General features: G+C 43.2%; 1 protein-coding gene across 9 annotated transcripts in view; it reads left to right on the forward strand.

Moving 5' to 3' along the window:
• LDB2 (LIM domain binding 2) overlaps window positions 1–21395 on the forward strand; it is a 381995-nt gene that overhangs the window by 123108 nt on the left and 237492 nt on the right. For all 9 annotated transcript variants that reach the window (XM_011221061.3, XM_011221060.3, XM_011221058.3 and 6 more), the window contains exon 2: window positions 13658–13760. In XM_011221061.3, coding sequence (XP_011219363.1) covers window positions 13658–13760 — 103 coding nt within the window. The remainder of the gene's footprint in view (window positions 1–13657; window positions 13761–21395) is intronic.

Below are 21395 nucleotides of genomic sequence, written 5' to 3' on the forward strand. Positions count from 1 at the left end.
AATGCGGAGTGCTCAGTTCATAATTAAACACACAATAAATGTGTGCCAGGTAAGCAATAGAAATACAGAGAGCAACCCAAAGGAGATAATGTATCCGCCCATGGAGTTTGGCGTCTAATTGCTAAGACGTGAAAAATATAATAACTAGACATAATGTAAAATAAAATAAAAATGTAGGACTAGAAGGAGTAGTCAGCATGAAGTTTTTATGAGTTGAAAAATTAAAAAAAAATAATGTATTTCAGTCTATGAAATGGAGACTTTTCAGTACATTGGAAGGCCTGGGAGGCTTCCAGCTGGTGGCAAGACTTGAGTAGGGGTCCTAGTGCATGAACACAGGTGTTTGGGAAAGATTGGGAGAATGTGGGGTAAAGAGGATGTTGGTGGAGGGACAGAGGGGAAAGGGTAAAGCTTGTCAGGTTTCAGTGTCCTCGAGGAGGGTGGGTGATGAATGCGTAAGCGTGCTGGAATCTGCCTACTCTGCACCGGGGCTCGTGGACCGCAGTAAGAAGTGACCACCGTCCACGAGTTCCTGTGTCCCCACCTCTCCAGCACCATGTGGAGAGGAACCTACCATGTGTATTCAATTATTGATTTTTCCATAATGACATGTGTGTGCAATGGCTATTTTAACTTACCTTTTCTTGATTACAAGTGAAATAGAAAATCTTTTCATAGCTTTATTGGCCATTTTCTGGGAATGATTCTTTCTCATCTTTTGCTCTTTTATATTTGATTGGTTTCTGATTTTTTAAAAAGTTTTTGTTTTAATGCCAGTTAGTTAACATACGGTGTAATATTAGTTTCAGGTGTACGATACAGTGTTTCAACATGATTTCTGATTTTTTACAGTTCATTATATATTCTAGTTACTACCTCTCTCTCCCAGCCTGTTACTTAGATTGTAGCATTGTGTACAGTGTCTTTTGTCATATGGTATGTTTATATTTTGATATATTCAAATGGATGGCTTGTTTCTCATATGATTTGTCCTTGTAGTGTGCTGTCGACAAAAGTTTCCCCTGTGCTGAGATCATACACGATAGTCTCCTACCTGCTAATGGCTTGAAAGTTTTTTCTTCATGTATATGTTTAATCCATTTGGAATTTACATTTGGTTATGTGAGGTAGAATCAGACTTATTTATTTCTTTTTCATGTGAAAAGCCAGTTTTTCCACCCTGCTTATCAAACAGTCCGCCCTCTCCCGAGTCTCTAGAACGGCCGTTTCGACTGTACACTTGGCTTCCGCCATGCTGTCCTGCTCCGTGTTCCATTTGCTTTCTTCCTTTTACATTAGAACATAAGAATGTCTCCGTATCGTTACAAACCATGGGGACACATTATTTTTAAAGATTCCTCTTTCTTTTCCTAGTGGACTTATCATGGTTTCTTGAATCATTCCTCTCTTGTAGGGCCACACATTGTTTTAGTTTTTATGCTATTATGAATGCTCCTATGGTGAATATTTTTGTGGATAAAGCATTTACATATTTTTGGATTATGTCTTTTGGATGGATTCCCAGAAATAGAATTACTGAGTCAAAGGGCATAAATATTTTTAATGCTTTTAATTCATGGCATATATTTATTTAAAAAATTAAAGTGCATAAAGATTCTGGTAAGTTCCTGGTACTCTATTATGTAGTTGCAGTCAACTGGGCTACGGCAAGTCTGAGTCTGGGAATGGTTGCCCCGTGGAAGCAATTAAGGTGGTCTCCTCAATAGATTTCTCTTTTCTCTTTTCTTGTTTGTTTAGCACATTTTTGGTATATTCATTTATTCAGTCATTTACTAAGCACCCAATATGTGCCTGGTTCCACAGGAAAGCAGGCAGCAGGATCCTGGGCTCCCAATGAACTTGCATTTTCCAGGAGGTAGGAAGACAGTAAACAAATTTAAAAATCTAGTGATAAGTACTTCCTGGAGGAAAAACACTGATTGATGTGATAGTGAGTTGGATCCTATAGATAGCATGGTCACAATGGACAAGGAAGCTGAGACCTGAACGACAAGGAAGGGAAAGACATGCCAAGCAGGTGAAAGTCATCCACTCGGTGGTGGAATAGCTAATGCAAAGGGCCCTATGGCAGAGCGAGAGTGTGGCCCCAGAGCAGAAGCAAGGTCCCTGTGTCAGGGGTCTGGATCTACACTCTGTGGGGACAGTGAAGTGAACTGAAGCCAGAGAGGAAGACCAAGTCCGGACCACGCCGGGCAGTGTACTCCCTGGCAAAAGCAGCAATGAGGAGCCATGGGAGGGCTGTCACAGGGAGTGATGAGACCAGCAACATTGTTTAAAGGTCACACAGGCTTCTCTGCAGAGCACAGCTTCAGGAGACCCAGGGTCCTGGTGGAGAGAAGGACGAGGAAGTGGTTACTGTTGTCCATGCTGGAGTTACTGGATGCCCAGAGGAGCAGTGGTGGCAGAGAGAGAGGAATGTGCATGGGTTCCATCAAATGTTGAAAGTGGATTCATGGGAGTTGCTGACAGAGTGAAAGTGTGGGCTTAGGAAAAGAGAGGAATCAAGAATGTGTCCTTAAAGGTGGGTCGAGGAGACTGGAAAACTGGTATTACATTGCTGAGAGGGAAAAGCCTGGGGAGAAGAGGCCTGGCATGGGGTGGAACTGGGGGTGGGTCTGGCTTCGGCCATGTTGCGTCTGCGATGCCTCCTCGGTTCCCCAGGGGGGAGGTCGGTGAGGCAGCTGGCGCCACGGTTCTGGAGACCCAGCGAGACGCTGAGAGCCGTGGTACAGGCATGGGGGTCACTGGCGAATTACAGAGAATCTAAATCCTCTGGTAAACAGATGTGTAAGTGGAGAAGAGAATGGGAACCTTCAACCGTCGTCAAGATAAACCTCAACCGTCGTCAAGATAAACCTATCTACTGAATACGCTCGTTTTCTTCTATTTATCTTTGTGAACAAAAATCTTTTTTTCATTTTTCCCAAGTAGGAAGAAGGAAAAACTTGAGTTTTCTTTTCCAGTGGCTCCCTCATGCCTCAGTCCCGGGCCAGTCTCTTCCAGTTTTTAGTGGTGACTCCAGGAATTATCCCTTCATTTGATTCCCGTGCAGTTGAGCAGGTCACAAAAACAAGCTTTTGCATCTCGCGAGCATTTCCAGAAATGCTCTCCTGCCTGCTGTGTTTATGTTGGAACAGAACATTTGTACATGATTTTATGATGAGCTTTTCTTAAGATATACGAATTGCTGCCTCATCACGTTATGCTGCAACTCAGGACCCCCAGCGCCTAGGTGCTGTGACGTCATAGGAGCTATGGTGCTCACGCCACAGAGGGGCCACCAACAAGACCCCTGCTTTTTTTGTTGTTTTTTTAAGACTTTGTTTATTTATTTGAGAGAGAGCCCAAGTGGGGGTTGGGGGGGAGAGGCAGAGGGAGAAACAGACTTCTTGCTGATCAGGGAGCCCGAGGCAAGACAGGGCTCGATCCCAGGACCCTGGGATCATGACCTGAGCAGAAGGCAGACACTTAACCGACTAAGCCACCAAGGTGCCCCAAGACCCCTGCTTCTGGACTAATGCCTTCCTGTGTCGTTTTCAAAGTGGATTTGCGTGGGGTCCCCAATATATTATTTTTGATATGTGAGAGATGTTGGAGTGGAAACAGGGAGTTTAATTATCAAGAAAACATTAGTCCTTCTCACCAGAATAGTAGAGATTAGAATAGGCAGTGAAGCTCTGTGGATAGAACCAAATGTCCAGGAATCAAAACGATTGGGAACGAAATTCCAGTGCTGCCTCTTACTTGGTCTGTGACCTCCTGAAACACCAGTTTCCTCATTTAAATGGTACCAATTTGATCGGGATACTGTGAAGACTAGGAAATAATTCATTGCAAAACTCTTAGCATTTTCATTGATTCACCTATTAAATATTTAATACCTCTGTGTACCAGGCACGTGAACGGAGAAGACAGTGTAAGTGTTCAACCATCATGAAAAGACAACTATTGTTTTTCTTCAGAGTTCTGAAAATATGCTCGGTTTTCATTAAATACATATTTATTTTGTTAAATTATGCAATTTCAATAATCACAAAATCAAGTATTAATTTGTTGCTTTCTGGCCAGGTATTTCGTGCTCTGTCTGCAAAATGTACAAGATATGGATATAAATCCTACCCTCATACAGCTTACAGGAATTCAAAGAAAATTATTCCTTCATCATAGTTATGATAAGTCCAGGGGCAAAAAGTTCAGCTTCAGGGACATAAAACATGTGTACATTTTAGTCATTATTTTTAGATTATCATCAATAACGTTTCTCTTTGGAATGCTCACAATTAATTAATGATTTAGTGGGTCAAGGATGAAGATCGGAATGCGTGAATTTTCCCAGGTGTTTCGGGAAAAAGACACTGATATGACTTTTGCTCAAGACCCATATCTGCTGGATGCCAAGTCTGGTCTTTCTGCCTGTTTTAATAACTGCTTTCCCAAGGTGGGACCCACTTGCACTAAAGAGTGAAATATAGTGAGTGTTTTCTGAAGGGAAGCCTTGAATTGTGAGTTGAACCCTGAGATGTTCTATCAGGACACATAATTTACTATTTGATAACATGGCATTTTAAAATTTCTGTTAAGATGAGAGCTAATGGTTATGGTTAAATAAGATGCAATTTAGCCGAGAATGAGCAAAATCATAGATGACAAGGAGAGAAGAAAAATGCAATCCCAGGGACATGAGAATAAAAAAAATAAATCCCACGATAAATAAAAAGAGGGGATTTCGAATGCTCTCCCTGTGTCCGTCACATGCTCCAGCAATTACTAGGTGGTTCGAGCAACTGATGCGACCGTATCACTTTTATTCCCCACTTTTATTCTTCAGGTAGAATTCCACAGATGTGGACAGCCTTGCTTTGGGCTCTCTGTTCAAGAAAGCCCCAACCATTCAAAGCACTTAGCACTATCGGATGTTGAAACAAGTAAGAAGACAGTAGGTATCTTGAAGAACATTGTTTTGGATGAAGGAACATCATATTAGAGTGGTTATAAGAGCCCCAGCTCAAGAGCCAGGGTCCCTGTGTTTGCACTTCCTGCAACCTGATAGCTCTGCGATCTTAAACAAATACTGAACTTCTCTGTGCCTCGGTCTTAACATCTATAAAATGGGGTTCTTAGAAGGACTTATCCCCCAGGGTCTTTGTGAAATTTCAAGGGTTTATATTACTCAACATGTTCAGGATGGTGACTGGCACATAGTAAGTGCTCTGTAACTGTTGACTGCGATGATCAACTGTGGCTAATTGGAATAAACGTGGCTTGATACATGGTGCGAAGAAAACGTGGCTAGGGATTCAGGCAGTGAAAAGACTTTTGCAGTTAGAGAAAGTAAGTGACCTGCACTCCCTTAGTGGGAGGGGGCGTCCACGAAAGGAAAGACATGAGGTTGGGGCTCTTTATTGTCTCCTGTCTCAATACAGGAGTGTGACGGGCAAAGAAATTCTGGGAAACAAGGACGACCAAGTGTGCTTCTGCCTCTGTCCTTGAGCGTGCTCATTCTTTCTTCAGTGTCTTCTGAGAGAGGTTAGCTGACATGGGTAAAATGGGAGTGACCGAACTGGTAAGATACAAATTAATAGAGTGCTGTCCATGCATGGGCACAAGGAGGTAGGGTCATAAGGTGTTATTTTCTAGAACCACGAGATGCTAAAGAAAGTCAATGCTCTTCTCATCTTCCTGTTTCCAGACCCCTTCATACACCCTCTCCACTTTGACCTGTTTAAGTTTATTTTAATAAAAAAACACATTTTTCAAGAAATAGATGCTTTATGTATGGTCTCATTCTTTAGAGGGGGTGTATGTGTGCCACGTGACAAGTGGTTGCCATGGTAATTTCTCATTATTGTTGAATTGAAAAATAATTACTCTGGCAAAAATCCCACATAACCTGTCAGTGCTTAAGTTACAGATGCCGGGGGGCAGCCCTAGCACCGGGATCCTGTTTTTGGTGGAGAGACGGAAATGGGAACAGGAGAGAATCTGGGATGGAAGGAAAATGCTTTTGTGGATTTTTGAATGTAATTAAGCCTCTCTTCTGCTATTTGACCTGAGTGCATCTCTCATCCTGATATATGATTTGGCTGCCAGTGGTACCTGGACTCACCTGTGAGATGGGACAAAAGGACCAAGGATTTTAATCACAGAAATGCGTACAGGAGTTTGTTTGGAGTGGAGAAGATTCTGTGGCATTTTTGCCTAATTAAAATATACGAGAATTGTCGACACCACTCTCCTTGCCTGTGTTTAGGCTGACTTAATTTCATCGTTATTTACCTGGAGGCTGCTCTCTGCTATTGTTACTTTCCAGCTTTGGGAAAAGAATCCACTTTTTACTTATTAATATTCACTAAACACTAAATATGTACTGTTCAGGTACCAGACAACAGCAAGATTGGGAGGACCTGTCTGCTTGGAAAAGGCATGGCTTCGATCAGGAGCCTAGTGGCAGGCAGGGTGTGCAGAGCGGGACCCCCCACCTCCTCCCATGCTGATTCGGTTTCTTGAGTTATTTTGAAGGACCACAAAGAACCTATGCTTTCATTCTTGTGTCAGCATCAAGAAATAATCCTCCTTTTGGTTAATGAAACCCCTGAGATACACTCTGCCTTAAGAGAATAATAGGCAAATTGTTTAATTTCATTTTTTAATTTAATGGTTTATTATTATTCCATTATTGCATCTTCTTTGGACTTTCAGATGCTCATCCTTCTCCTGGCAAGCTGGACTCTGTTTTGTAATTATGTTGATCCTCTTATTAGATCCCACTTGGAAAGACATTGCTTAGAAATGCACCTTGCTTTATCTTTACCCATGAATCAGTCAGACCAGAAGGCTTCAATTTGGAAGCACAGAGACCTCTTAATGTAACAGCCAAAATATAGACATACCCTATGCCTATGTATAACCAAGTTAGACATATGCCCCAGAGAACTTCTTACACATGTGCACAAAGGGACACTATGAAGATACTTATCGCAGCCTTGTTGTAATAGCAAAAAATTAGAAACTGTCTAGAGATCATTAGTAGCAAAATGCTTAAGTAAAATATATTACATTCATTCAGTGCACTATTATGTAGCTTATACAAGGGAAGAACAAGCCCTAATATATAAAATAGATAGGTCTCCAAAAAGCAATGTTGAATGGGGAAAAAAAAGCAAGTTTAAAGAAAGGAACATAATGTATGATATCACTTAAATAAAATATTAAAAACATAAAATAAGACCATATCTGAATGGAGTCATATGTGTGTATAAATATAAAAGATGGGGTAGGAAGTGCCGTATGAATTCCATGAGACAGTTGTTTATGGGAGCCTGGGGGAAAGGAGGAAAAACCAGAGCAAGATATGGGGACCCAAGACATTTATTTTTATTTATAATTTTTAATTCCTTTTAAAAAGGAAAACAAGATCTTATTTTCATAATTGTTAATTCTGGATAACGGGCCCATGGGTCTTCACATTATCTTCTAGTCCCTATTGTAAAAAATTAATAAAGTGAAACCCCACTTATTTAAGTTACAGTCAGTGAAGTGTATTCATTTAACCCACGTTTTGCTGAAAAGGACAAGAAAAATACCCCAAAAGTGGCACAATAGAATGGCAACATGGGTGTGAGATCATTTTGGAAATTTCTGTCTCCATGTGAACTTCTCCCGTGCATTGGTGACGCATCTGCTCACGGAAGGAAAGTGAGACAGAGAGACGGCTTAGCTTGAACACCGTCTTGGTTCCCTGGCCTCTGAGTTCAGATTCTCGAGACTCCTGCAGCACCAGAGCAGTCTGTGGGGTATGGCCTCTCACCGGCTAGTTCCATTCTTCGACTCCTCTGTTGGATAATCTATATGTGGGTGCTCTGTTGAGGATGGGGCCATGCCTAACGCCTCGTCCCTCCCTTAAGTATCTCCCAGTTTACTAGAGGATTATAAGGCAGTGATTCAATTATAATTTGACTCACGGGCTAACGGGGGTAGAGTTTTCAAGGTTTCCTAGCACAGGAGACAGTGAAAAAGGAGTGCAAAGACTGTAACTCGGTGTGTGTTGTACATTTGAGGCCAAAAGAGCAACATATGCAAAGACAGGGAGGCAGGCGATGGTTAACCAGGAACCCTTAGTTCAGAAAGATAAGTTGCCCGAGGTCCCTTGGCTACACAGGCAAACTGACTATGCTGGGCCCTTTTCACTGTGGTAAGAATGGCTTTTTCCCGGATAGAATGTCTTTACCATATGGATACTGAATGTCATATCTATTATAACTGCTAGTAACTGCCTTGCACGTGCATTCCACACATCTAGGAGGAAGACCTTGGGCCCTTGGCTTGTTTTGGAGGTCACTTACTATAACCTTTACCTGGAAGTCCCAAAACATCGATCTGGACCTACCTGTCAGTCTCAAGGCATTTCTTGGCTAATCTCCCAAGTTAGTTTGATTTCAGGGGATTGAGCCTCATGCCCTTCAAACTTCAGACTTACTGAAGCTTCTGCTTGGAATCCTTGCTCCAAAACAGCTTGGCAACGTTACTCATGCAGCCTCCCACTGGTCGACCTGCTACCCTTGGCTATGTTGCCTGCTTTGCAAGGAGAACTGGGAATTGTGTGGTTTTTCCGTTTCTCCAAAGATGGAGGTGAGAGGTTTACAGTCAAGAGGCAGGAGCGCTAGCCTATAGGGACAACTGCAGAATGTTAACCAGGCCATTTTTCTTTATACTCCCTTGGCCCCTTGCTCTTCTTCCCAAGTGGCCAAGCAGAGCACCTGTGGCTCCTGTCATTCTAGATGACTGCAGTTGAACGGTGGAGGCGCTGATTTGTTATCGTTGCCCACAGCTCAGGAGGCGGCTGTGAGCCAAGAACTGAGCTTCTACCACTCAGGACTGGCTGAGCTGCCAGAGGTTTCTGATTTGGTTGCACAGAAGCCTTTGTAGCTGCCTTTTAGCCAGCCTGGGCACCTAGCCTCATTATTATGCAAATGTCTTCTACCAAATTGCCTAACTGATCTCAGGAACTAGAGTAGGCAGCAAAATGGAAGGAAGACGTATATAAAGAAGTTGATTTTCAGGGCAAGCACGTGAAGCTGGGGGAAAGGGAATAAAATCTGAAAATGCCCGAGTCAGGGATCTGCTCTGGCAGAATTTCCTCTAGGCAGTGCTGGCCGTTCCTTCTACACTTGTGAACCACCTTCCATCTTCAACCTAAGGTGAAAAATCACTTTGTAAACAGAATTATTTGAGGACAATCATGGCCTGGTAGGTTCATCAGTTGTAACAAAGGAACCAGTCTGGTGGGGGGTATTGGTAGTGGGGGAGGCTGTGCATGTGTGGGGGCAGGGGATACAACAGAAATCTGTGTCGGCTCTCCTAATTTTTCTATGAACCTAACACTGCTCTAAAAAATAAAATCAATGTTAAAAACTGGACCAGAGTTAGGCAGACTTGTAAGTGAACTTTAGATTTACTACTTTCTAGCTGTCTGATCTTTACTGAGTAGTTTAACGTTTCTGAAATTCGTATTCTCTATTTATAACGATTTTAAGAGTCAAATGAAACAATGATGAAAAATAATAGCTGCTGTTTCTTGAACAGGCACTGTGTGCTAGGCGGTGCCTTTTGAGTCCTCAGAGGGCACTGGGATTTTTATTCCCACCTGATACATGGGCAAATGGATGCAAAGAAGTCAGGTGACTCACCTAGGGTTCTCCAGCTAATAAGAGGCAGGATTCACATATTGAAGTCAGTGTGACATAGAGGTTAAAGCTATCAATTCTCTATAAGGCTGCCTGTTCAACCCCTCGGTAGCACTTTGGACAGTTGTGAATATAAGAGGGTACAACACATGTACAGCCCTGAGAAAATATTGGGTTCTGGGTACTACTGCTAACCCAGGGCCCCCCCACACGTGTGCTCTTTCCATCATCTGCTTCCTTCACGCACAGTCAACACAAGACTGGCTTATACTTGACATTTAGCAATTTTTGTCAGAGCTTTACTCCTTTTATTCCCTTTGCTACATAAACACCTATCCTCTCATAACTAAAGACTAATTCAAAAGCTTCATATATGCGTGTCAGGGGACAGTTGACAATTATAATTTAAAAATGCATCAAAAAATTGGTGTGCCTTTTAGAAATATCAGCCAAGAGACAAAGTCTCTTGACCTTGACCTTGACAAAATCAAGGTCTCTTGAAAACTTTGTAGAGTGTTTCTTGAGTTGGGTCTGAAATAGTACGCTAAAGAATTTCATTCATTCATTCATTCAATCAGGCAACCCAAAAAATATTCATATTTTGTAACTATTCTGTGTCTGGCATAATTACATTTTTCATTTTTAGTTTTGAAATGTCCTTTTAACCAAAGCCAATTGATTTTTTTTGTGCGTAGAGTTACCTGATGTTACCTACTCCCACGGCACCTGTCCTGACATTTCCTGAGACACTGACTCATCTTATGTTCCACTGCAGCTGGTGGAATCGAAGGGCATGTCCCCTTCTTGGATCACTGTGCCTTTCTCAGCTCCCGGAGACCCTCCAGTGTCTAGGTGCTGTGGATCCTGTATGGCTTCTCCTTGTACTCTTCACGTCAGCCTGAGTCCTTCCTTTGCAGCCAGGGTGTTCAGATCAGCCTGGATTCTCCCTGGGCTTTTCACTTTCACTGCTCCATTTCCTAGTGGGAATGCCAGAAACCCGGAGTTAGATGACAGGCAAATGCAGGTGCAGGATCTGATCAAGTCGCAGGGCCTTGGAGCAATCACTAGGGCAAAAGAGAGTTGGTATACCTCTGTTCTGAGTTTTAGCTCTGTTGCAAGCAGGTGCCACTGCCAGGTAAATGCATTATAAGTAGTTGGAATAAGAAGAAACATGCTTGATTTATCAACAGGCTGCTTTTGGAAAGTGCATTTTTGGTGTGGTTCTTTAGAGCATGCAACACCTCCTTCCTTAAAAAATGATGTTAAAGATAGTAGGTAGAGGCAGGAAAGGGGCATTTTATTGATCTTCAGTGTGTCCTGGCCATTCTGCTGGGGAGTTAAGACCCACTAATTTATTAATCCTCACATTATTAGTATGGTGGTCGTTGTCACATGTACTCTGCAAGAAAATTATTAGTATGGTGGTCGTTGTCACATGTACTCTGCAAGAAAATTATTACTGTTTTGTTCTTATTATTTTCCTCAACTTGCAAGAAAGGAAACAGGCTCAGGAAGGTAAAATAAATTGTCCGTGCTCACATTGCTGGAGAGACAAGGTGTTGGGATGAAGCCTGGGTCTGAGGGTCGCCCATAGGCGTGAGTTCTGCCACTGACGTCGTACCACGTGGGGCACTGCACGGTGCGAGGTGGGATGCTGAGTGCCCTCCTGGGTGTGAATCCTGGCAGCAGGGCAGTACCGGGAAGCAGGGATCTGGACAAAAAGACCAATCTGAGACAAAATAGTCCCTTTTCACTCTCCCTCCCTCCTTTCTAAGTCCTAACCTCTGCCTTGGCAAGGACTGCCAGAGAAATGAGTCAGGCAGAGGCTGGGGCTTGGAGGTCAAGGGGTCAGAGTCGAAATCTCAGCTCCGCTATTTATCAGCTGGGTGTACTTGGCAAGTTACATTTACCACCTGTGTTTTGGTTTCTGAGGTTGTAAAGTAAGGGTAATACATAATGGGAGCGACTTCATTCATTCACTGACAACTTCTATTGAGTCAGACCGTGGGCTTGACACCATTCAGGGGCCTGGGACATAGCACAGGGAGCAAAAGAGAGCCCCTGCTCACAAGAAAATTAAATTATACAGGAGAGAGAGGACAAAACAAAAACCCCAAAAAACAAAAAACAAAAAACCAAAAAAAACCCCCACCCAAAACCAACAACAAACAAACAAGAAACAGGGAGGTAGTAAGAAGTAAGAGGGAAAATACACATAAAGCACTTAGAATAATGCTTGGCATGTGGTAAGCACTCACTAAATGTTAACTATTGTTCTGTTTCCATCTGTGTAGCAATTTGAAATAAACTAAACCAGTGTACCCAGGCTCTCAAATGGGGTTTCTTTCCCCAGCTGCTTCTTCCATTTCCAAGCCCACTGATTTTTCTAGAAACTCTGACAGCTTCCATGACACCCAGGCTTCATGCTGTGGTCTTGGGTCTGGAGGGAGGCTGCCTGTTAGTCGCTCACTCGGCTGCCCCCTGCACGTGGCTTTGAGCCCTTTGAGGGTAGGGATCAGTCTCTCAATCAGCTGTGTGCTCTGAGGACCTGCACGTAATAAGTACTCAATAAATATTTGTTTTGGGGAAAAAAAGGAGAGGTAGTTGTATGTGGAGCCATGAATCACCCCTGGGTGCTTTTATATTTACTATGTTTTACCAAGAAAAGTGTTGGCTTTTGGTGTGGTGATTGGGAGGAAGCCGGGGGCGGGGGGGGGGCGGAGAGAGAAACCAAAAAATTCATTTGCGTGAGCTGTTGCTTTTCTGAAATGAAAACAGACAGCATCAATCTTCGGTGGCCCTTTAATTATTCTTGCCAGGACTGAAGGCTCTCATTCCTGATGCCTGCCAGGGACAACAACTTAATGTTGTCATAAGCAGAGCAACTTAACGGGAAGAAGAGAGGCTTGCAGTGTCTCCGCCAGGGCCACGGCAGTGGGGGCCACCGAGTGGGGAACTGCTCCTCCCTCGTCTAACAGGCAGCTGCAGAACATCTCCTGCTAAAGTCTGGCACTGACCAGCAATTCCCTGGGAAAAGATTGTGCTTAAGAATTTGGGGGTACATGGGGCAAGGTGCAGAGCACGAGGCCAGGTATGATGCCCCCTTTTTGAATATGACACTCGGCATAACCTTCCCGATTCACTGTTATGGGAACCTCCGGGCCCCCCTAAGGATTAACAGTGATTTTAACTGCCTTAAACTGGGCCAGTTCCAAAGTGTTCTGGATGAGCAAGAGACGCTTGACCCAAGACAAACAGAGTCCACATGGACAGTTTGCTTTCTGCTGAACGGCTGTATTTTTAATAATCATGTTCATAACGAGGCAACAGGATCGCACATCATCTTAAAACAATCGTCAAGAACAATCCATATGCATGTGGCGGGTGTTTGTGCCACCGTGGACCGCTGTGTATCATCTGTCTGAACATACCCACGTGACAGTGCCTGTCTCATAGGACATTTGCATAGGGAAGGGCCACAAGTCACACACACCCCTTTTTGAATTCATTACCTTTTAAAAATGTACTCTCCTGAATCTAGTTGTGATATGGTGGTTTCTGTTTGTAAAATCAAATCCTTAAAAGAGCAAAGAGGAAGAGAGACCAAAAAGAAGTTGACTGTATGTTACACGAAATGTAAAAACCTTTTTGTTAAAAAATGTTACATTGTGTTCCAAAGTACATTTATTAAATCTCCCCAAATATGTCCTGGAGAATTAATTTTCATTCAGTTTGCATTAACTCATTTATTGAATTGGAATTTGGTCCCCCTTTGAGGCAATTAATTTGAGGAGTGACCACACGCTTGCCCACCCGCCTTCTAGAACACCCACACACATATGCTTGAGTAACAAGCAAGTGGTGACTGCGTTTGTCTTTCTTTTCCTTTCCTTTTCCTCTTTTGAGGTAGTTTCTGCTCTTGCCTGTTAAATAAATGATCTGTCTCTTTGCAGGATAGCGACAACCTCTGGTGGGACGCGTTTGCCACCGAGTTTTTTGAAGACGACGCCACATTAACCCTTTCATTTTGTTTGGAAGATGGACCAAAGCGATACAGTAAGAAAGAAGTTTATTTTCTAATATTCCTTCTTTTCGCGCCTGTAAGAAAGCCACAGGGGTCTTCGGAGAATAGCGCAGGGCTGACAGCCTGACAGTAACTCTCCCACTCCTGACAAGGCTCTCGTTTCCCATCATGGCTTTGTCACCGGGTGGCAGCCTGAGTCGCTGAGAGAGCTTTCCTTCGAGGCTGAGAATGTTTGGTCACCTGTCTGTTTAGCGAGTGAGGCAAATATGAACCAAGTCACCCAATGATAAGTGGGAGCTGGATTGCGGGGTTTCCACCCACCCCTTCCCTGGGACCCTCCTTTATCCTTGACAGCTGACACTTTATGCCCGAGGTTCTGCTTCTGAAGGCTCCTTTAAAAAAAACAAAAAAGAAGAAATTCTCACAGTCACTGTATCAGTCACAGCCTCCTAATTTCTTCTTATCAATTATCTCAGGTATTTATTTGACAAGTGCTACCTTTTCTTGGGGGTGGGGGAGAGGCCACCGCTGCTCTGAACATACAGTTTTGGATGAGCGTTGACAGAATTATAGTTCCTTGTCTTTCCAGCGAGTGATAANCGGGGGAGAGGCCACCGCTGCTGCTCTGAACATACAGTTTTGGATGAGCGTTGACAGAATTATAGTTCCTTGTCTTTCCAGCGAGTGATAACTCTGTAAAGATCCTCAAATTACTGCCTGTGGCACCTTGGGTAGCAGCTGATCCGTCCTGATTAGGGTCGGCCAACTTGTCAGAGATCAGATTTGCTAGTTGTGCTGTAAGACCAAGAGGCATAGAAACATCAGCACAAAAGCAATTAATGTCCGGTTAGATCAGAAAGAGATGTGTTTTCAGAAATCAGCATTGCACGTATGAAAGGATCTGTCAGAGGGTAAAACATCCCAAATGTCACAAACACAGGATGATCATGGAACCAACCCCCGTGTGTGTGAACCAGTCAATCCAGAGAGTTGAGCAATTGATAGATAATAGGGCTCATGATAAACATGATTAAAAGATCTGATTGTTGCTAAATGTATTTCAAAGCTGCTGGAGTTGTTTGTTTGTTTTTAACTTTAGAGGACTTTGGACAACTTAGTAGTCTTTAGATCTATTGTATGACGACCTGATTAATTATGCTAATACATGCATGGTGATTTTGCCCAAGTGGCAAACTGGAGAGAGCGGGACAACTTGAACTTGCTGCCCAATTGGAACTCATTGCCAGGAGCATCTCTTTAGATTTCTTTGGTGTGGGCTTTTACGAGTGCGGGACATTTCTAACAAGTATTTTGGGCAAGAGGGGCTGCTGGTGTGCCAGGCAATGGGCTGTTTTAGAGTGTCTTTGCATTAAACGTAATGACTCCTGTCGTAAGCACTGGCCAGCCCAGCTCACCGGGGTCCCGAAGAGTGAACTTGCTTCCCTGTGTGCGGGTGTCCCCGAGCAGCCTCATGCCCTGCAGAGTAGGGAAGTCGGGTGCAGAAGCCGCTGTTTCACAAGTCCTGGGAGATAAATGAACTCTGCAATCCAACAATTACTCTCTTCCCAAAAGCCTGCCCGATCAATGGTGAATAATTTTAAACCATGCAGTCATCCATCCTCTGAGCCTTCTTATTTTCCTTTGAGGCATAAGCTCAGATAACTTCAAGTTATCATTGTTTTATGTTCCTGTGGGTTTCTTTGTTTTGTTTTGTTTTTTGTTTTTTGTTTTTTTTTTGGTTTGTGAATCCATCAGGGTCTGCTCAGGGAACTAGAATTACAGTTTTAAAGTACATTGTACTAATGCAACAGGGTCTCGATCTTCCCTCTGCCCACCCCCCAACCCCAACCCCAACACCATTTGAGGGTAAGGCATGATTACTTATACCCATACACAGCAGTAAACGCCTGACTATATAAAAGCCATTGTTGTCCAGGTTTCTTTGTTTCTGTGAGCCAAAATATTTCCCGAACAGAGAAGAGAAACAAAGATGATTGACAGTTTGGAGCCGAGGCTCATCAGCTGCTTTGCTGACAGCCCGGTGATGTGCACAACGCTGCTGATGTGCGGGCAAGTGACAGGTGATTGACAGCCCAGGACGGGGAGACAGGGAAGCGGAAGCACGCCTAGAACGCCCGACACACACTGTTTATGCCGTGCCCCCAGCTCTGGCGCTGACACCTTCACCCGTTCGCGGTCCAGACAGCCTGTGCCAGGCTGGGAACACACCTGCCGCGCTGGGCAGGAGGCTGCAGCTCTTGCTCGAGACCTCGTGGGGAGCTGACAGCCCTGGATTTCTGAGCAAGAAAACAAGATGTGGCTCTTACATTTCTGTATGTAAAGAATTTCCCCAAATTACATTTATCTTAGGTACCAAGAAATGTGCCAGATGGGGTTTCTTTGGCCCTTACTGGAAAAAAAAAATTTTTTTTTTCCTTCTCTCTCCCCATCTCTCAGCGTTTACAGGGTCCGTCTGGCTCTAAGATATCTTATCTCTAAGCTACAGTAAATCCTATAATATGTGTTGGCTTCTTTATTTGGTGTCTGTCACCATCCTATTAGAATGTCATCTCCATGTGAACATAAGCTTTCTATTATTTATTGCTGAATTCTCAGATTAATACAGGAACTTGTACGTAGTAGGTGCTTAATAAATATTTGTGGAATGAATGATTGAATGAATAATGGACATTTGGGGAAAAGTTTATAACACCAAACAGAATGTTGGCAAAACAATTCCTTGACCTAGATCACTAGACTTTCTAAAGTGGGAAGAATGTAACCCGAGGTGCTCTGCTGGTGTTTTCAAATCAGCTCTAGGATATGGTCTGATCTATTTTACGCTAGAGCGGGGAACCAGCGATATAATAGTTCAGGAAATAATTATGCTTTCGGAGCTAGCATACAGGTTTTCTTTCAGAAAATTCCTCTGTATTAATCATGTCCCTCCAGCCTCTCCAGTCCCCAAGCCCTTTCCTCTCCTGATGGGGGTGAAACTCCCTCCCCAGGTGGGATATGACTGGCCCAGATGGAGACTGCTGGTGTCTTCTTGGAAGACAGGGGGTGAGGTTGGTGTTGAGAGGTGCCAGGTGGACAAGGTTAGCGGGCCCTGAAATTGAGCTGTGCATGCCTGCCTGGTGGAAGTGTCAAGAAGGTGTTTCTTCAGCAGCTGGAAAAGTGGGCAGTTCCAAGAGGTAGTTTTCTCCTTGCGTGACATGGAATCTCAAGTGGGGAAGAGAGCTGAGACAGGTAATTCCCTTTTTGTCGGCAGATGAGTAGTTAAAGACTGTTGGAGCTGAAAAGCGTCTTTTCTGAAAATGGAAACTTGGTCCAGTGAGCCCCAGCTGGTGAGTCATGGGGCCTCAGGTCGGCTGACTCCAAAGTCAAAGCCAGGGCACCCTACCTTCCCTACCCCCATCTCATGTCTACATCATCCCAAAGCTAAAGGGAAAGAAATGGATTTGTCAATTCACACATTTCCAGGAACATCAGTCACAAATAATTACGGAAGACTTCATTGACAGGGAAGGCAAGGGAGGCTGAGGAATGTGGTTCTCGAGCCCTCTGTATGCTTACTTTATAATGCTAAGTCCGGCATGGTGTGCCTTTGCCTTCCCTGTCTTATGCAAAAATGATCTGTCTCAGGTGGATCACTCACTGTGAGCCTCAGGCAAGTACTTCTAGTTCTCTATTCCTTTTTGTGCAGGGAGTGGAATGGTGTTCCACACCGTCGCTCCCTCCATGGCCATCACAAACACCCTTTGGGTAATGGTACAGGTTACCCCCCAGGCTCTGTCCATGTCCGTTTTGGCCATGTTCTTCATCCGTAGAAAATACATGGTTCCCAGTTCATTCAGGAGATCTCTCCTTGCTGGGAGAGATGCAAGGAGAAAGTTCTGGTTCTCACGCCATTGGAGAGGATGGGAGGTTGCACCATGTAGCAAACACGTTTAGATGTTAATTTGTGCTTTGATTGGTAAACAGAACTTCTATTTCTTCATCTACAAGATGCAATACTACCATCACTGGCTTGGCATGAAAATGAAATGAGATAACACAGTCAAAGAGCCTCGGACCCTTTGAAGCAAACAATAGGCGTCACTGATGAGTACTATTAATTACCAGGCACAGCCTTGGCATTCCTGCCGCTTCTGTGCCAGGGGGAAGTTTACCATTTGGCCGCCGGGGCTTTTCAAGTGCGCTCAATGTGCGGAGCTGCGCGGAGACTCGAGGGTCAGCTGAGAGTCACGTGACCCTCTGTTGGGCATTTCTACTGAAATGCAGCATTGAAGAGACTACGTCCTCCTAGGCTTTCCACAGAAACTCACTGTTCTTTCTGGGACGTAGGTTATGTTCAGGAGGAGGGGAATAGATAGAGGAAGGGTGGTTGAGAACGTGTGGGGCTTTGTGCTTTGAGGGGCCGAAGACTCCAAACACTAAACCATGTCCAGGTTGGCATTGCCTTGGAAATTAGGGTAAAAAGTGATATAACTACTAAAATGCCATCTCGTTTCAGGCCACTGCCCCTTGGCCTGCTTTTCAGGGAGAAGGGTTCAGGAAGGGGCTTGGGGTCTGACACCTGAGCGCCAACCCGCCTTTGTCTTTTACTAGTTGCGTGGCTCAGTGTGCGTCACTTCCTGAGCGTCAGGCACCTCATCTGAAAAGTGAGGCTTGTTGAGATGATGTATATAAAGTTCTCAGCAGAGTTTCCAGCACCTTGAAAATGTTCCTTAAATAGCTACTGTTTGATTGAAGTCTACTGTGTGCATTGCTGACTCCAGATTGAGATTGAGGACAATTCAGATAAAATTATCATTAATCCCTTTTTAAAACATTTTTTCTTAATTTTAATTTTTTTGGAGAGAGGGATCACGAGTGAGCATGAAGGGGGGGAGGAGCAGAGACCGAAAGAGAGAGAGAGAGAGCGAGGGGGGGGGGTCTCGAGCAGACTCCCTGATGAGCATGGAAACGATGAGGGGCTTGAGATCATGACCTGAGCAGAAATCAAGAGTTGGACAATTAACCGACTGAGCCACCTGGGCGCCTTGTCATGAATCCTTTAACTACTGATTATAATTTTGGGTTGGTGAGTCCAGTAATTTTCAGTCATATACTTATTTCATCTTGCCTTCCATATTCTGTCTGGACTAAAGATTTCTCACGAGACTACACATTTACACAGTCACATTAGCCCAAGACTGTTGTTTCTCTCTCTTTGGCTGCTGAGGGGGACATTGCACTCAACAACAAAAAAAGGAAATTGTTTTAGGACCTATCGTCCCCCATGCCATTATTTTCTTCAGTTGTCCTCAGTCATCTGGTCCCATTAGATATTGTGAAGAACTGCACATCGGTCCCTCAGTGGAACCATTTCTATACTCGCTGTTTCTCCTTAACATTTGCTTCCTCACATCCTTTTTTTCCTGAAAGCTCTGATAGCATTGCAATATTGACGAAGTTCTTCAATTTTGTCTTGTAATATGTGTTTTTATGTGTTGTGCATTTGGATGTGTCCCCCTAAGGTAGAGAAATTCTACAAGGCTCAAGTAGCTTCTCTATCTCTCGTTACTATTTTTCTCTTGCTTTTTATTGGTTCACCTCGTCCAGCTGTGTTTTTATTGTGCTTGCTATACAGGAATTCTGCAAGCATCTTCCGTCCCTCTCCCCAACTTTCTCTTTCTCTAATACCATATTCCATCATTAAAAATGTATTTCTGGAAAAATCACTCCGTAAATATATGCATAGGTGTTTTGACACGGCATTTCATAACTACGGTGGCACAAACGTAGCCATTTAAAAAAGTTACATGCAAAAAGCATGCATGGCAGCACATGGGGAGAGGGGTTTACAAGGCTAGAATCTGTGCGTGTGTCTTTTCTACAAACAACACTGCTATAGATTGCACCCGAGATCTGAAAAGGCACAGTTCCTGTCGCTGGTGCTTAATGACCCTACGCTTTCTCAAGAGACAAGTGCCAGCTGGTCCTTGGAATCTAACTCAGTAAAGTAACTTTGTTTCTCTGAAAACTCCTCATTTTTTAAAAATGTATGGAGGTAGAGATCAAAATTATGGCCTTTGGGTCCACGCAGATGCATTTGGAGTCTTTGTTTCACTATAGTTGTGTGACATAGGCATGCGACAGGACGTTAGGCATGTTGCTTAAACTATCTTAACCTCAATTTCTTCATATGCAGCATTAAGATCATAACGATGCCAACATCAGAGGGTACTTGTGAAGATTAAAGAAGATTAAATAACATGTAACTTTAGCCTGGCGCTGCCCATGGAAAATACTTATTGGATGAATAAATACGTGGAATTAAAATAGAGGATAATTCCTATTACTCATTCAGTCATTTGGCACATAGTGGGGAGAACTTGGGATTTGGGCAAATCAGACCTGTCTTCTTTCTGCATGGGAACCTTAAGAATTTAAAGATGAATTGGGAGAAAAACTTATATTAACAGAAGATGGCAATTTGAACAAACAAGTCCCAAACTATTACAATGATAACCTGTTCAAAAAAAAGGTGAGCTTTCCATCCTCTCTTTTGCTTGGGAACATGTTGCTATCAAACCACTGAGTGCTAGCCACTGTGCGAGGCACCTGCGGGCTCCAAATTTTGTTCACTGATGACCAGACGAAAGGAAATGGCCTTTGCAGTAGAAAGTGTATGTTAGAGGAAAGAATGCACCTACTCAGAGTAAGCCTTGATGGTTAATTACTGGATGATTGTGGCATTTTTGTTGCATACTGACATAGATGTCTTTGTCTCAGATGACTCTGAAAAAATGCTTTCCTTTGCATGGAGCTGCATTAAATGGTTTCTGGATGGCTCTAGCCTCTGAAGTTGTGATTTTAGTGTGTGACCCTTTTAAACGGCAGTCTTCATTAGGCTGGCAAGATTTGGAGTAAATTAAGTTGGGACGAAAGCAGACTTTTATTTGAAGTTCATTTGCACCTGTACTCGTTCCTTGACTCATTCATTCAGAACTCAACAAGTTTCTGCTATTTGCCAGACATTGTCATAAAGAGGCAGACAGTTTTTGAAAGGAAGACAGTTCATCACAAATTTTTTCATTTACTTTTGATTTCATTCTATTTAAAACTCTTACCTTAAGTTAGCATAATCAACTAAGTAGCTCAAAAAGAAAATATTCTTGTGACATTAATACAAAATCTAGGGCTAACTATAAAAAAAGACTTAAGAGAAAGCTCACAACTGATAGATGCGCTGACAGACTTCTGAAAGGGAAAAAAGAGACTGAATGTCTTCCCATTTGTGGTTTCAAATTGATGATATCAAACCTTGCAAATTGGCTGTAACAATAGATTTAGCAGACATTCCATTCTCTCATCACTAATAAATACCACACTAATGGTCACACGAGATAATGGACAGACGAGTGCTTTGAATAAATTTAAAGCGCCATACAAGTTAAAGATATAATTATCGTTGTATTTACAATTGATCTTTCAGATTTGGTGACTTTTAATTTTCCCCTTATATGTCAAACTTGTAAGAAATCTGGGATGAATGGATCTTTTCTCAGGGGTTAAAATTCATTGTCAAATACACAGACTTGAGCCCATCAGGCCTCTGATTGCCCTTAGGAATTTAGTTGGGAGGTCTGAATGAGGTATTAACCAGGAAATGGACATTA

The sequence above is a fragment of the Ailuropoda melanoleuca genome, chromosome 11 (assembly GCF_002007445.2).
Source record: "Ailuropoda melanoleuca isolate Jingjing chromosome 11, ASM200744v2, whole genome shotgun sequence".
NCBI classification, from domain to species: Eukaryota; Metazoa; Chordata; class Mammalia; order Carnivora; family Ursidae; genus Ailuropoda; species Ailuropoda melanoleuca.